Source organism: Bombus fervidus, chromosome 2 (genome assembly GCF_041682495.2).
Source record: "Bombus fervidus isolate BK054 chromosome 2, iyBomFerv1, whole genome shotgun sequence".
NCBI lineage: Eukaryota > Metazoa > Arthropoda > Insecta > Hymenoptera > Apidae > Bombus > Bombus fervidus.
The window spans coordinates 21,819,472-21,836,837 of NC_091518.1; the positions used below are offsets into that span (position 1 = coordinate 21,819,472).

General features: G+C 34.3%; 1 protein-coding gene across 7 annotated transcripts in view; it reads right to left on the reverse strand.

Moving 5' to 3' along the window:
- The window catches only part of Nmdar2 (glutamate ionotropic receptor NMDA type subunit 2), a 368,342-nt gene that overhangs the window by 184,649 nt on the left and 166,327 nt on the right, over positions 1 to 17,366 (reverse strand). For all 7 annotated transcript variants that reach the window (XM_072021787.1, XM_072021784.1, XM_072021785.1 and 4 more), the window contains one exon: positions 451 to 952. In XM_072021787.1, the coding sequence (XP_071877888.1) occupies positions 451 to 753 (303 nt within the window). In that variant the 5' untranslated portion in view covers positions 754 to 952. The remainder of the gene's footprint in view (positions 1 to 450; positions 953 to 17,366) is intronic.

Sequence of the window (17,366 nt, forward strand, 5' to 3'; positions counted from 1 at the left end):
TCCAGATTATTCCAAGTTAAATTTCTATCCCTTCGTCGCTCTAATCTAAAAGCTAATCTAAAACTCGGAACACTTCGAATATAATAAATTCCTTCCAGGCATATGCGCTTCGTTTATTCCCATTCAGAGAGTAGATCAGCAAAAATAAAATAATTATTAAAATCTGGTACGGTGAAGCTGAAAGGAAGCGTTTCATTCAGAGCTACTTCAGCTTAACGCGATAAACCAGATACCGTAAAGTTTCATCCCGCCTTAGTCTCTGCCTCCTTCCCTAATTTCCTTAAATCTCTAAATGAACGTTGGAACACTAATGATTCCATTCGCTGGCAGCCTCGGTGTCAAAATTTGCGGGTCTATGATTAAGATCCACGGTAAGCAGATTTCAACTGTGACAAGAGCGTCTAACGTTCCAACGATCGAGAAAATTTTCATTCGTAAAATGCCACTTACTTTCAAGGTGTTGGAGTTGTTCCTGTCGGCGGAGTGTGGCGCGATGGTGACTTTAGGTATGGATGGCGGCGTGGTGCTAGTAGTCGTGGTGAACGGTCTCTGCCTCGTAGAATTTGGGAATCTCGCGTCGCCAAGTCTCACACCCGAGTGACCTCGTCCACCGGACAGTCCGGTGCCTTTCGCGTGTGTTCCACGATCGCTGGTGCCGATCTGAATGCCACTGCCACCCCTCGTCACGCCACTACTCTGGAGGCTACCAGCCACCGGCAGAAGTGACACCAACATGAACAGAAGCCACCTCATTTTTTCGCCACGTTTCCGGAATGCTTGTTAAGGGCTCGAGCCAGCCCTTTCGCAGGTCTGTCGTCCAGTTGCCTCGCTGCTATCACACGCCCTGCTTCCATTCAGGAAGGTGGATAGCTCAGTCACGACGCGATGTCGTTCTCGCGTCCGACTGGGCATTTCTGACTTTTCCACGACCCCTCATCGTGTGCTCGAGACTCTGAAACGGAGATTGTCAGGGTTAGAGGTTAACTCTTGGTCCAAAGGATAAAAGTATTGAATATAGCGTGAACAACGTATTTGATGGAATAGACGTAAATGCACAAGTAAATGATTGTTACTGACACGATGAAACGTATTTAGTATAAATTTGTTAATATGCAAGTTCCAATTTTAAACCCTCTTTCGACCATAAGTGTATTTTAGGGTTAGAGCTATACTGGTCTTGAATGGATACTTTCGAAACACTTGTGAAAAATATATATATAAATGATATTTGAGATTTAAATATTCGTATTGCTGTTTAGCAATATTTTTTTTTTTTGCAATTCGCGAGGCATCTTAAGCAATAATCCTACAACGCGATGTATAAAAAATTTGCTGCCTAGTTTAATGTATCTATTTAGTTATTTAAGGGTAACATTAATCCTTCATGTTTAAAAAGTTCGAATAGTAGAATAACAGACAAAATTCTCTCAATAAATCAAATATTTCTGTGCAATGTACATTTCAATTTCGTTTCGCATTTCACTGTGTTCATTTGCAATTTTGCATTTTTTAAGAGTAGTTTTTATTCAGTAGATTTGCTTCGTCTTAATTTACCAGTTAAATATCGTTATCTCCTTGTCTGCTCAAGGGAAAGAAATTATATTACGCTGAAGGGATATACGGATTGGTACGTTCGATACTAATTAATTGCTTCACATGAACGTAACTGGTGTTATTAAATTTTCATCATCCATGAAGCGATAGCACCATTATACAATAATACGAAATTCGCAACACGGATTTTGATGCGTAAAAGGGGATGAAAGTGCCGCGGAAAATTGCCTTGTAAATCCTAATGTAGTCGCGTGACTATCGAATATCCTATATTCCGATAAATTCTGTGATGAATAGGAATTACAAATAATTATCGCAATACGACGATTTCAAACGAAACATACGCTTGCTATATTACTTAATTCTATGAAGTTCTATCACGTAATTTTGACGATTTTACAAATCTGATTCTCCCAATTTTTAGATAGTATAATAATAAATAAACCGCCGATGTTTATGTAGATTCATATTGTAATAAACACAATTCAAGAAATGCTTTACCTTTCGGACATTAAAACAAGTACTATACTTTGGATATTCTACATATTTTTGCATATTATGCGCATTTTGTGGATTTTGGCATTTTCGAATTTTTCATAAATGCATAACAATTCTCAATGGAGTAATAAAATTTATTATTATTGCCATATTATCTAATACAGTCGCTTCTAACGTTGCGGCTTGTTACGATCGCTTGTGTTTATTGCAATAAATCGCGACATTCTAAATCTGTTCCGCGTGTACATTTTTTTAAGAAGACAACAAATATGTAACAAATGTCGGTGGTCGTTCAAAGAAATTAATGAACAGAGTATAGTGGCTAGAATATTAATTGCTAACAGAGAGCGCCAACTTGTGCTTTAAACGCGAAGCTCGCAAAGTGGATTTTTTGAATAATGATTCGCAAGATAAATGTTGAAGAAACTCTGGTACATCGGTTCAGGCAATTTGTTAACGTGAAAAAATGAGCGCTTCTTTAAATATGTATTCGAATCTAATACATGAGAAAGCTATGCTAATGGAAAGCCAATTACCTGTGGTCGCTTTTATTGTCTTGAATAATTTCTGAGGATTATAGACACAGATTTTAAAAGTAAATGTCACGATTTTGAAAATGTGACAAATTTCCTACATATAAAAATATAAGGAATATCATATACCCCTTAAATAACAAATTCACGTGTATACAATCTTCGTTCGTGAAACTTTCTTGTTTTTTTTTTTTTATTTTAGTATTTTATATCTATATGCTGCTTTATCGTATGATATCATTTTAAATATTATCAGATCGAAAGTACACGAACGAAAACATGATAAATATAAAAATGTTTCATTAACTTTTAGACTTTAACTTTTGACTGCTTCTAATATTCCATGTATGAAATGTAATATTTTAACAGTATAAAATATTATTTCTTTTTTATCACAATTTTGCCAAGTGTTCGTAAAACGTGATTTTATTGTTCTTTCAACTTGACGTATTCACAGTGCTTGGCTTTCACAAAGCACTGGATGCCCTTAAGAACGTACTCCACACGTGCAGTCATTGAAGGTACTCATTCTGAAGCACCCACGTTTCCAAGAACTTTATTTTCCAAACAATTCGTCCCTTCTCAATATGCGGCACCCTTTTGCAATTGCATTTGGGACAAAAAATCTGTTGTATGAAAAGTAGATATACTTACACCTTTAGCATTGTTTAAATATATATATATATATAAAGCAGTGCCCAATATAGAATTACGATTAGATCAAGATTTAATTTAATTTTTCGATTTTAGGTTGTCACGAATCCTAGTCAGGTTCTTAGTTTTCGCGCCTGTTTTTCTTCTTAAAGATCCTTTTGCTGTTTGTTTCAAACATTGTGCAAACGCATACCAAAAGGAGTACTTATTTCACGATGAATAAATTTTAGATTTTTTTCCGTAAAAGAAGGGTGGATGGGTCACGGAGAGGGTGGGTCTCCAATAGCGACACCTACTCGCGATAAGACCCGGAAAATTAGTATCATTTGATATATAATTACTAATTGTATCGCTTTATACAACAAAGCAAGAAACTGTATAACTGATATAATGATTAATTATATAACAAATAACATGAGCTAATTGGTTGCTACCAGGACTAGGTGTTCATATCAATGCATCTATGGTATAATACATTCGTGAAATATAATTCAGATATAATGTAGAAGCGTAACCAATAATACTTTTGGTACTTAATAAAATATAAATAAGAATGGAGTATTCTAGAATTAAATAACTCCGTACAAAGCATCGTAGCTGTCGTTAGCAATTGAGGATTAAGATCTTAAATCTAAGTATGTGTGTAGCTTCATCAGGACCAGAAACGCTAAGTACGTTTAAGAACGGCACACAGAAACCGAGATTGCGGTGGTGGCTCTCTTGAAATTGCACATCAAACGCTAGTTATGGTGAAACAATTCGTTTGCCGCTTTACGATAATTATCCTGATGGTACGTAGTCGACGTTTGTAACTCGTGTGTGATTAATTCACGCGTGCGCACGTTGCAAGAGATATTTGAGCAAGATTGCAGCTCTGGAGCTTTTTGCCGCGATAACACGAGCCATTTTCAACGTATTACTGTAATTTTTGCTCTCGAGCTACCGTATTTGCTTTTCACGAATGCGAGAAGTTCTGTGTAAATAATAATCCACAGAATAATACTTTAACGTGATTATCTTTCAGTTTATTTTACGCGACTAATCCTATTACGGCGTGAAACTCGAACTGATCATTGTAATATGAAAATATTACAACGCGAAATCTTGTCCTTTATTTTATTCGAAACGATGAGTGTAAAATTACAAGCATCGTGCATTACATTCTGTCAAACTGGGATAACGCGTTAAAGGTGGAAACCAAAGGCTTAGTTACGAACTCGATATGAGAAGAATCTAGCGAGTTTTCAACGGAGACGTGTGATATTCGATGATTCGATACGCAAATGTATCCTCGATTTTTATCTGACCCAGTTATGCGCTTCGTGCAAGTGTCTCAGATATTCGAGAGAAAATATCTGAGTGCGGTTATAGAAAAATGAAAATTAATCCTTGGTTTTGCGGTGAGTATTAAGTTTTTCAAGTATTTGAATTATCACCTGCTGGTCGAAAATTCCTTTTCCATGTATGCTTGACGACACACACACACAGACGGGATAAAAATACGAAGCTCATACAGACTACGTTCGGGGAAGAGAATATTAATTCTGGGATGGGACTTCAAGTTTAAAATTAAATATTTCAATTCTACATTTTTTAACTTTTCCTTTTCCTCGTCCTCGTCATTTCGAAGTGTTTTTTTCTTCCTCTTGCGGTTTTTTGTCTTCTTCCTTCTTCTGCGATTCCTAATTTTCTCTATTTTCTTGGATTCTTGGATTTTAAAGTTTTATGCCAGACTGAAGTAGTTTAAAGTATTTCCTCTGCGACTTCTTTTTTCATGCATTCAATTTCTGAAGTGGAATAGCATTTTTAGTGTCTTTTTAAATCGAAAATAAGATACTTACGGTGCATGGCTTAAAAATATAACTATAATACGCTATACAGGTTGTCGTCTATAAAAATTGTATAATTATGCAACACACGCATCTAGTTATTACAAAACACGACACATTGCTAGCAACTATCAACCCCAACTTCATGATTTAACATGTAAGGTGGCTGCCTAAAGGCGAACACTCACTATTAGCCTTAATCGAGCCTTTAGGGGACGTTAGTACACTATATCAACTCTCGATAGACGCCTATAGAGACTGTTACTACTCAAAGGGTTAATAGTGCTATAACATGTACACGAAATATCAAAGTCAGTCAATATCAATTAATATTATTACTAGTCACTATCGGGACAATTTACAAAATAGTATGATATTAACTTTATCTTCTATTGATATTTGTTGGAATACAACGATATTACACGCATAGGCACAAATATTCTTGCATAGACACCCACACAGGTATTTGAACAGCACACTTGCACAGGTAATACTGATTACTGTTTAGAGAGCAGGGTTCAAAATATTTAAGGGTTCATGGGTTACTACCTACGTCTAGTCTGAGAGTAACTGGCCAACAATCAACAATTCTTGCATACTTTGTTAATTATATCATTCGCTTATATACATTTGGTTCTGTAGTTCTGTTTAATAAATATCACCGAATATTATTTTAACACAAACATCGTGTCTTCCACGGATTATTAATCTTAGCTTTAAGATTAAATTCTAACAATATTCCGTAAATTTCAAAACTTTATCTAAAAAATAAATGAATTTTTATGTAGACTTTTAATATCTTCTATCGATATTTATTTTTATCGAATAAAAAGGAAGAATGCCCGATTGTTGTATGGAATGTTGTTGTATTTAGAATATGTCTCGAATCGTGTCGTGTAGTAGTCGATATGTGTCGAAGGATCGCAGGTTGTATTCTAGTCACGACAAGCAGACACGAGTCACGCGGAATTTTCATTGTTCCCGAACGTCGAAGTTGCCGCGTTAAAAGCGCCAGTTGCTTGCCTGGTGTCGCGTTCGCGTTCATTTATGCGCATCAGTATCATTTAATACGAAATGTACGGTCTATCGAACTATTCCCCAGATGTAGAATTCACCATAATTTCTTGTAAACGCGTGAAAGCGCCACGGAACAAGTGAATCAAATTTTGTTAACGAGAACCACGATCCAGCTGCTCGAAGCACGTTTAATTTTATTTATCAGGGCTCCGACTACAAGTGACGACACGTAAAACCCACGAGACTATAAGATAGTGGTGTTTAATTGTGTGATGAAATTAACATGTTATTTTTAAGGCGACGAGTTTGAAAGATATAACACAATGTAGCCTTAGCTACAACGAAAACGCTTCTTTAATGTTAAAACTTTGATGTCGTAAAGAACGATGCAAATGCTGAATATGAAATATTCTTGATAAAATTTTCAGACTTTGAATGAACCAGATCTCGACTCTACCTGAATTCTTACTCAGAATTCTACGATTCGAACGCTCCATCCACGTTGAGAATATCCGGAGCAATTTTTCTACGATTATAATATCTGTAAGACTAAAAAGAAAACGCCCCATTCACCTCACTAAAGAAATAAAATAGTCAAATTCGAAGATGGTATCCCGCTAGAGGTAACCATCCTCGTGTTATTTAATAATTAAGTAAGAAAAATTTACCAAATGTCCAGCTGGACAAATTGTAAAGTACAAATTAAATAATAAAAAAACTATTATCTGTGAGAGACTATAACAATTTTAAGAGTAATATAGTACGACCAAAGAATATATTTCTTTTTTGTAAAAAAAAGGACACAATTTGAAATTACTTATGTTCGAACAGAAACTTAAATATCCAGATTAAATTTTCTGTATTTTCCTCAATTTGTAAATTATATTCTAATATAATTATTATATTAAAATATAAAATATATTTCACAATATGCCATAAAAATCTTCCACTTGAGAAGCAGAAGATTATTTCGTAGAAGGAAATAATCAAGTACTCTTGATGAAATTTTTGTTGCACGATGAATTCAATTAAAAACGTCTCAGCGGTGGATGCACACGGTCCTTTCTCTAAATTCTAGGTGCTTGCACGAGATTGCAAGTTGAAGATCTCTCGAGATTGTTTCAAGTTTGCTCGTTGCGACTGTTGCGTGAATAATTCTTGTTCTCGGACAACGAATATCTCCTTGCTTTTCCGTGGTGGAACAAAAGGCTAGCAGCTCGCATTCAAACCTCGCGAGATCCTTCCGACGTGTTTGAAAATGATATTCTCTGTGTCGATAGTTGCTGTCGAGTAGTAAACTTCCCGTGGTCGCTGAATTAGGGGGATAATTAGCTTCAAGCGTGAATTTCGTCTGCTTAGTAATATTTCAAACACGTGTTCTTGTACCATTGTTTGAAGAGACGAAGTTAGATGTGCAGAGGAGCGTTACTTGTGTCAGTTGTAAATTGTAATAGTTCGGTGAATTCTTGTTTCTTCACAAAGCTTGTGTTAGAAGCAAGCTTTAATTGATATTCCATTGGCGTCGTCAATTGCCAAGTCGCTAATGAAAAATATTCTACGAGCCAACGAGTTTCTTTTCGACGATACGTTCCTCGATTTACACTTCACCGTGATCCAATTGGGTTGTAAATAATTTTTAACAACGGTAGAACTAAATTTCTTTTAGAGGTAGCGAGTTTTGTTAGAGAATTTTGTGAGAATATTTCATAAAAGAAATTATAAGGCTTAATAATCTTTTTCTCTTAATATTAATTTATTAACATCTATTAATTCAAATGATCGAATAATTTATTACACGATTTCGAAATAAATAAAATTGAATATAGGGAAACTTACATACAAATAAAAATACAATTTTTTAAGTGTTCTTCAAATTTTATAGAGAAAATCATCTACATTTCTGAACAACTTAAAAATCTAGAGAAGTAACGGAGAAATAACATCAAGAGTAAAACACCGAGAAAAGAATTTCAAAAATTTGAAATTGGACGGCTACGAAGAAAAGAGCGCCTCCATCAACGAAGATATAATAAGCCTTAACAAATGAGAATTCGTTGGACAGAATCTGTGATGTCTACATAATGACCTTAGAGTTCCTCAGGTATTCTGGAATTCTAAATGACTTTTGTCAGAAATCTGATAATGGCAATTTCATGTGAGTTGAGCAGCAAAGTTGTACGTGAATGTGACACGTTATACGCGAACCAAACACTGTCCGGGTACAGTAACCAGCTGTATGGTGTCCTAAATTGAAGCATCTAGCAAGGCTTAAGCCAGTCAGTAAGTCAGCAATAGTATGGCTCGTTTCAGAGTTCTCTCCATTTCCAGTACAGATTGAAGCAAAGTTGCGATAATGTGACATAGAACCCTGATACATCTTTCATCTCAAATTTGTTGAATTTTTATTAATTTGGCCGTCAATTTTCTAAATTTTTAACATAACGTAATTTTAGGCTATCGTCGTATTATTCAGATGTTATTACTCTGTCAATTTATATTTTCTTCCTATTTTTTAATATAATAAATATACAATAAAGTCGATTTTTGGCATCAAGATAATTCAAAAAGTTTCTATATACAAATGTTGATTCAGATCTATTTTTCACGTTGTGTGGAATTTAATTTTGCGCTAGAAGCTACTTTATTCCGCTCTACGTACTTGGCCAAGTAGCAAGGAACACGCAATGACGTATCGCAGTGTCACTCGCCAAACAAAATTCCACAATGAAAAATGTTCACGACATATATATATATAGGATACATTGCTGGTTATATCTTATTTAACATTTTATATTACAACACGTATGCTGCGAATGAAATAAAAGATTTATAACAAAATAACTAGTAAATAAGAGACATTTAATTTCACAAATTGCTTTATAGTAAATAAACAAACTCTTCGCTTCAGAAGATATTCTACGAATTAGTTAAGGTATATTATACGACTATTATTACATGGGTACTAGTTCCCATTCGTCATTCTATAAATTATCAACTCTTTGACTCACGCACAAGCTCTTGAAATTCTCGTCACTACACCATCCATCAAGCCCGGAAACAGAAGACTTTGTCATTTCTCTGTTAAATTCGAACAGCAATTTACACCTAAACGTATCATTATTATCAAATTAATTCAACTTCCTGTCGCACAACATATTTGTCGACAACCTCAAACATTTGCCTTCATGATACCGTCATTTTACATTATATACTGACATTACACAATGCTGCCCACCTAGAACACACCATGTCAATATCCTCGTGTCAGCGTAAATTTATTACGAAGCACCGAAGAAGCAGTCGCATCAACCTGAGCTCCATTACCTGTCTTATCAAATGCGATTAAAACATATTCTATTGTACGAACTGTCCAATGTTCGAAAGCACCGATGAAACGTGTTAAGATGATTGGATCTGTAATGTGGACGAAATTATTTTCAGCAAAGTTATTTTCATTAATTAAAAATTTTCTGTCGCAATCCATTTGTACAGTTGGAAGCAGAAGTCAGGGTCTATAAATTATTTTTGTAGGTTCAGAAACTTTGCATTTCACGCGAATTGCTAAGTTGAAAACGACTAAGCGGTCGACCGATATTTGCTATTTTCCTTATTCATTAGAAATTAATGCTGAAATAAGCAATAATAATATCATTATTTACATAAAGTTTTCTTTTAACACAGCAGACATCTAAATTAATTTTTCCTAAATTATTTTAAATTTCCTAAGTAATTGTAAATTATCCGTTTCTATTAATATATGTGAATTTACCGCTTTAAAAAATTAGTTTACCTCTTTTTTCCAAACAATATAAGCTCACTCTTTGTCACGTAGCTGTAAAAATAGGACACAGCAATTTTCGTTACTAGCCAAAAGTCGTAACAGTAAATCAAGTCATATAACACTGCGTGACGAGATATATCGATACGAAATGATTGAGTCCAAATCATAGTACCTGACATCAACGTACTCAATAGCGAATGGATATGTCGTAAACCCATGACATGGCGTACAAGTAATTCCAGGACACAGAATCTGTACACCCTTAAGCCTAGTTTCTCAATTGACGCGTTGGCTCTATCCTGCTAACGTCTCAGTTATCAAGGTAGATGAAACGTTCCTTAGTCTAGGACCATAATCTAGGTTCAACGATTTCTTATTCGTAACTTCATCTACTTTCGCAATTTATAGCGTCACGAGCATATTAAAGCGTGTGACAAATGTGAATTAGATTGCCACGTGAAGTGGTGGAGTGCTGAATGTCCTGCAGATGTGAGATGGATGATGACAGTTTGTAAACCGAGCCAAGGAGATTGAATGTTCGTGTTAGAGCATCGATCGTAATTCATCTGCGATTTTAAGAACGCACATGAATATTAAATGTATGGGTGCTATGTAGAAATATGAATGCACATGGCAAGAACGTAATGTTTTGGGAAGAAAAAGAGGGAGCGCCATTAGAATTGGAAACTTATTGTTGAGTCTTGGAAGAGAATTACATGTCGTTCTCACTGCATTTACTTTCTAGATTTTTTATTATAAAGCTGTTATTTTATTCAGATCATACGTGTCTTATGCAAAATACTAAATGAAGTAGAATTTGTTCGACTTTTCTAATAAATGTGATAGGTAAGCGTGCTAATATTTTTGGTCAGCAGTGCATATACCTAATCGTTCATTTAAAATTCTGTTTCATTCGCTCGATCTATGTTTCCATGCTGTAAATCAACGCTAGCTCGGAAAGATAAGATATCTACGCTAAAGATCACTCCTCTACAACTACCTGGCAAAATATTAAGTCGATATACGTGACAGATGTACGTATAGAAATTATAATATTACGGAAATGTATATATTTAAACAAGACACGTTTGTTATATGCTTTGACTGTTGCACATACAATTAGTTCAGGATCCATAAACCCTCTTGGAAGGAGTTTCGACCGTGGCAAGCCAGTAACTCTCAGCGAGGTTGACGCGTGGTGTACGATAATTCTCGCACGATGAATTATTACTATCGCTTCGTGGACGAACTCGCTCCAGCTCGCACGAGTGTCCATTTATGCAGCCGTCTGGTGGCTGTCAGAAGGAATGTCGCAGAGAAATCGAATAACTGGAGGAAGAATTACCAAGTGGCGAAGCAAACTTTTCCATCGGATTATTACAGGATTAGGATAGATATCTCTAGCAGCTGGATCTATCAAACTCGAATAGTGGAGTTTAGTCTTTTTTCTTCTATGTAATTACTCGTAACGTTTAAATACCTTTGGAAAAGTTCATTTCGACTTTTATTGAGATTAAAATACGATTACAGATACATCATCGTATCAAAGATTCGAAGAAAATGGAAATCTGATAATAGAATAATAATATTACCTGGTTTGGAATCTCGGAACGATTTCATCGGCTAGCACAAAGTTGACAAATAACAGAATTAAACTATTCCCTTTCCCATACCGCCATTTTTTTTATCACTGATTCAACTAATTTTAGCGTTCGTTTAGATTTCCTATCGAGCTTTTTGTTCTTCGATTTCAGAGACTATGTTATCAAGTAACGCGTGTAGAATTTTCAATGAGATTCGGATCAAAGTCTGCAAATATAGAAATATCAATTCGCCATTTTTCCATAAATTAATATTCTTAAAAATTCTTTTGCTCGTTATCCTGAATGAATACGTTTTTCATAACGTAGGTCAAATATTACGTTTGATGTAAGGGTTTATAAGATCAGTAGGTGTTCCAGGTGTATTGATGAACAGAGACGTGTCTATTTTATTTACATCGTGCAATTTTAATTAAAATTACATACAATATTTATATCTAGGTTCTTATAATTTTCTTGGACCCAAGTTAAAGATTGATTACCCCGGTGTTCAGCATTAGTATAAGAAAACGACTGAAGTTTTTAATTTATTTAATTTCATCGGGGTTGGCTGGTACATTTCTGTGCCGCGTTACGTTTTCCGTTATCGTATTTTTCTAACGGACGATTCCTTCGCTCTTTCTCTCTCCTCACGCCCTTTCACCGGTTTCCGGCGTTCCTTTGTTTTTCCTGTCGTCAAGAAGCAACACATATTGCTCACATGCGTTTACCAGGGAAGAAATTGCTATACGGTTGTGCGGGTATTTTTAAAGGATGCGACTTTTTCACGAAGCCAACGCTGGATAAAATTGTAATGCCTGCGTTCTGCGGAAAATGGGATGTGGAAAAGCACGATTCGTTGCATATTGTAGGGACGTGAGTTTGATAGGTGAAATACAAAATTGAATAATCATAATCATATTGTAATAATAATAGGGGAATATGTAGTTGTAACCACAGTTAACTCATCAAATATGAAACAGAAGAACCGTAATTATATTTAATAACAGAATAATTATACAAAGATTGTCACTCAAAGCCAGTACTCTCGTTTGTCTCAATAATCGTTACAATCCCTCTCATAAACTCTGGATGTTTATAAAAATTGTTTTAACTAGAAGCTGTTAAAGAAATCCTTTAAATATTATAACGACCACTTTGAATATTCTATGTACCCTCGCATTGCGTACATTTTTACAAATATAAATATCCCATAAATATACAAACGATCTAATCGGTGTATTTTGAATTTCCTACGATGCTAACATTTTTAATCGAAGACAGTACCATTAAAAACATCTGTACCAACGTTAAAATCAAATTACTCGCAACGAAAGCATCTGTTCCGATATTAAAATTAAATTACTCCGAACGGAAATATTTTTATGAGCCGGATCGATGAAGCTAATCTATGGTTAATTAAATTAGGTGATTCATACGACGTAGTTAGTGCATGAACAGTCTTGTAACAATGATTAACTACCGCGAACAGGTGGTACACATTATGCGAGCGATAATAGTCATCAAATTTTCAAGGCTCGACTGATTCATGATCGTTCTTACGGCTATTTCGGGAACATTAAGCAATAATTAAGTGCGATATCGATTAGCAATGCTCGATATCGGGTCGTTGGCGTGCAGTGGCGATTAATTCGATTGGCCGTGACCAGCGTAATTGACGGTATTGAATTTCGATCGATCGGGAATATGATAAATGCAAATTGTACGAAGCTGCCCACACACGCAATTTTAAATACAGAATTATATTCCTGCAGAAAAATCTATGGCAATGATATCTCATTAACGAGATAAAATCGTTGGTATTGTTTTTCAACAAAACGATACATCGATCAAGGCACGACCTGTTTTGCTTGACTAAGTGAATAATATTCGAAACTTTTCGGCTACAATTCTGATTCTGTTTCTCGTGTAGATTTTCAGATATTTCCCTATCAAAGTACGCGCAAAGGACGTTTATTGCAGTAACGTCGATAACTCTTTCTATTATTTTTCTTTTATCGAACGCTATCATCGCGCTGTTTCTCCCATTTCCCTTTGTTTAAATTCAGTTAGTTTATTTGTTATCCAAAAAGGATCAATTTTGTTTATTTACACGCGAATTGAATTGTAATTTAAACTTTATACAAATAAAGATGAGCTTGCAATTAATTAAAAATTGAAACAAACGTCACGACAAAGTAACGCAATGTTTTAAATTTAGAGAATTAATGGCGATAGAAAGAAGTTATCTGAAAATGATGAATCCAATTTTAAATAAAAAAGATTGAGAAGCTGTTAAATTATTCTTTCGCCCAGGATATATTTGTTGCGTTAAAATAATTCAGCTTGATCGCTTCTCCTTACTTCCTTCTTTTTCCCTTCTTTAGCCGTGCAAATGTCACTCGACCTAGCGAATTCAAATATTTACTTGCAACTCCTTGCCACAGGACGATTAACCATGGAAGCCGCTAAACCCTCGACCTTTCTTCGCTTCGGCACTTCGTTCGTTTGCATAAACCGCACGTTTCATGAACTTATCAATATGTATAGCACATATTCCCATAAAAGTTTCAACAACTAATGACGCCTGATATACCAGTTCTGGTACAAAAATAACTTTGAGCGAGAGAAATTTTGAGGAAACGACATTTTCGGTATATCCGGCGAATTCATGAAAATTACGATTTGCAAAATTTAGTTAACGCGAAAAATGGCATTTAGAAATTTGAAATTACGATGAAATAGTATAATTTGACAAAAGTTTGTCTATAATCTGTCATTTAATTTGGACAAATTTTTGTATTTTTAAATTAAACAAATATAATATAATATAATATAAATTATAAGTAAAAAGAATTTATTTTTAGATTAAGTGAATAATTATTTGTATTTGAAATAAATTTTTCCATTTTTATTTTGTATTAACTATACTTTGATAATAATGCTATAAAAATATTGCTACAAAAGTAAGAATACTAATTATCATTAATTTAATACAATATTTCTATATTACTTTGTAGTTTATGAAAGGATCTCTAATACTACAAGTTCTAAGAAATCTCCCATAAATTCCCTCAGAGAGAAATATCAAAAAACGAATTTGCTATTTAATTTACTAACATTTCTTTATAACTTCATTTGCAGTTACTAAACTTAATCATTACTTTCCGAGTTCCAGCAAATTTTCTTTAGATTCTCACAGTAAGATATGAAAGAACGATAAAGCAACATTTCAAACACTCATCCACTTTCATCTCCGAAAAAGATATAAACGACCAAAATTATTTTACTTCGTGGCTTTTTAATTACCCTGGAGGTTTCCAAACGTGGAAGGTATATAAAGTAAGGTGGTGAAACAGATTCGTCAAAGGATGTTTAAATTGGAAGTTGTTCAATAAAATATGATTTAGGAAAGTGCATAGAAGAGGAAGCTGTATATATGTACAACAATTTGATTAATTTTCCATTTTTATTTCCCAATACTTCTTAGAAGGGAGCATCCCTAAAGATTACGTTAATCGACGTTCTGATCGATGTTTCAAATTCCATTCGAATGTTCGTATGTATGTCTTTTTTCTTATCGACAAAACCTACCGCGATCTATATGCCAGAAATCCCTTCAGTTTTTAGAGTACCGTAGTAAGTGGCTCGCAAGATAATCAAGAAACATCATCCAAGTGGAAGACCACATCTTTCTTTGCCGCGTTAAAGTAGCCGACTCATATTTCTTTAGCTTTTTTAGCGTGTTAAACTTGAAGAAAGTGAAGCGCAAACTCACAGGGCGGTAGATCGTGGTAAACCGAACATCCTCTATCGTGAATTCCTGCGGCTCCTCGGAATCTCAGGAGCCCCGAAACCCTGAAGCCTCTATTAAACAGAACTGATCACTTTCAGGTCTAATAGAGTACCTATGAATTAATTAATGAGCACGATATGCATGGAATTTATAAACGGATCGGACAGCAAAGGGTAAAGCTTCTAATCGATTTGTGGCATGACAAACTCTCTATCAGCGTGAAAGATCGTTTATTTGAATAATTAGCGATTGTTTCATCGATGAAATTGAAATTTATGATATTTAGAATTAATCGACTGTACGCATCTAACGCGTTGATTTATTCTGTTAGAAACATTGTAACCAGATATAATGGATCTATTTCTGTTATTAATAACCGAATTTACGTTGAAATTAGTAATATTAAGAGAATCTGTTTATTTAGTTTATTTATCATCGTATTAGAATCTATAATTAAGCGCCAAATAAACTTCGAGTATTTTGGTTGCTGTACTGCTCGCCAGTCTGAGCACTCACTTATTCTATTTACTCGTTTAGTTCTATGCGCTAGTTTAATTATCTGACTAAGCATTGTTATATTCCACATCGCGACTGTGCTACTCATATTTGCGCGTTCGTACCTAAGGTCTTGTTCTATTTGTCTGGCCACACTGAGGGCTATTCTACTTAGATCTCAAGTACAGATTATCAACTAACAAGCGAAGTTACATAGTTGTTCATCCTCTACTGACTCGTGGTACCTACTTGCATCACACTAACGAGCAATTATATGTTTAAATTTTTTTTTCCAATTTGTATTATATTATACTACTTTGTATACGTATATTATATACTTTGAATTATAGTATTTTTGTCAAATTTTGTAAATACAAGTTTCATTAAATATATAATTTACATTTAAATTTTCTATTTAATTGATCTGGCGTCAAATGAAAGAGTTTTGCTTTTATTCGTGCAGAGCGAAACTAATTAGGGACTATGGTAATTATACATGGATTTAACGAAAGTTTGGCAGATTGGTTGGCAATATGTGGCAACTTGTTACACAGATATTTCCGAGGGGTTTCGATTGAGAGTAAACATGTTATCCGATTACAGTTTCCGCCTTGATTAAACCTCTAACGTAATGAAGATGTTAATTAACCTTGTTACTGGCAACAGCAATTAATAACCAGATCTACTACTTTCTTCTGATACCGAACAAAGTCAGAAACTTATGCCTGCAATGATTTACGGCAATGTACGCTTCTTAACTGCGAGAAAATTCAATTTCGTGATTATTTATAATTATTCTTATTCTAACAAGATGTCTACTATTTTATTTATACTCTGCTGGAGTAGAAAAATTTTTCATTTATATAAGTTTCTATTAATATAGATTGAAGTTAAATTTTAATCGTCAAAAACTGAACTACGTCAAATACATCAGCAAATAAACGTTATAAAAAATAACATTATTCACTACATATATAAGTTTAGCATACAATCTTTGGAAATAACATGGTAATGGCATGATACCGATGAAATTTTCTTATCATGAACAATGAAAGAAAGATTGAAGAAAAATACATTGTTAGAAAATGATATAAGAGATTCATCACTTGCTTAGAATTGTTATATTTCGTCAATAAATTGTCATATCGATGGAGACATAGGAGACATATTAAGAAGAATATATAAAATTATTATTCCTAAGGTATCATTTCCTTAAAATATTTACGTATGCGTTACGTTTACACATAAAAATATGATTATTGTTTAAATAATGTAAAGAAATAGTACAGACAAATGCTGTTACTCGACTCACTGATCATCTTCCTTTCCATCGATAAATAATTAAATGTAACTTAACGCTAGAAGTACCGATAGTTAACACGAAGCTATATCTACCAAAACCAAGCAAAACGACTTTAAAAAATACATAATACTAGAATATTTATACATTTATTGATTTATTACTTTCTTACAAAAGGAATTCCATGTTATGTAGTAGATTTTTGGTATTATTAATCCATCTGGGATCCCTAAACGAGGATTGACACATTTATAAAATTGTAGAACCAGTCATGTGGTACTGCTAGTGTCAGCATCTAGCGATCTAGCGATCGATCCGCAATTTTTCCT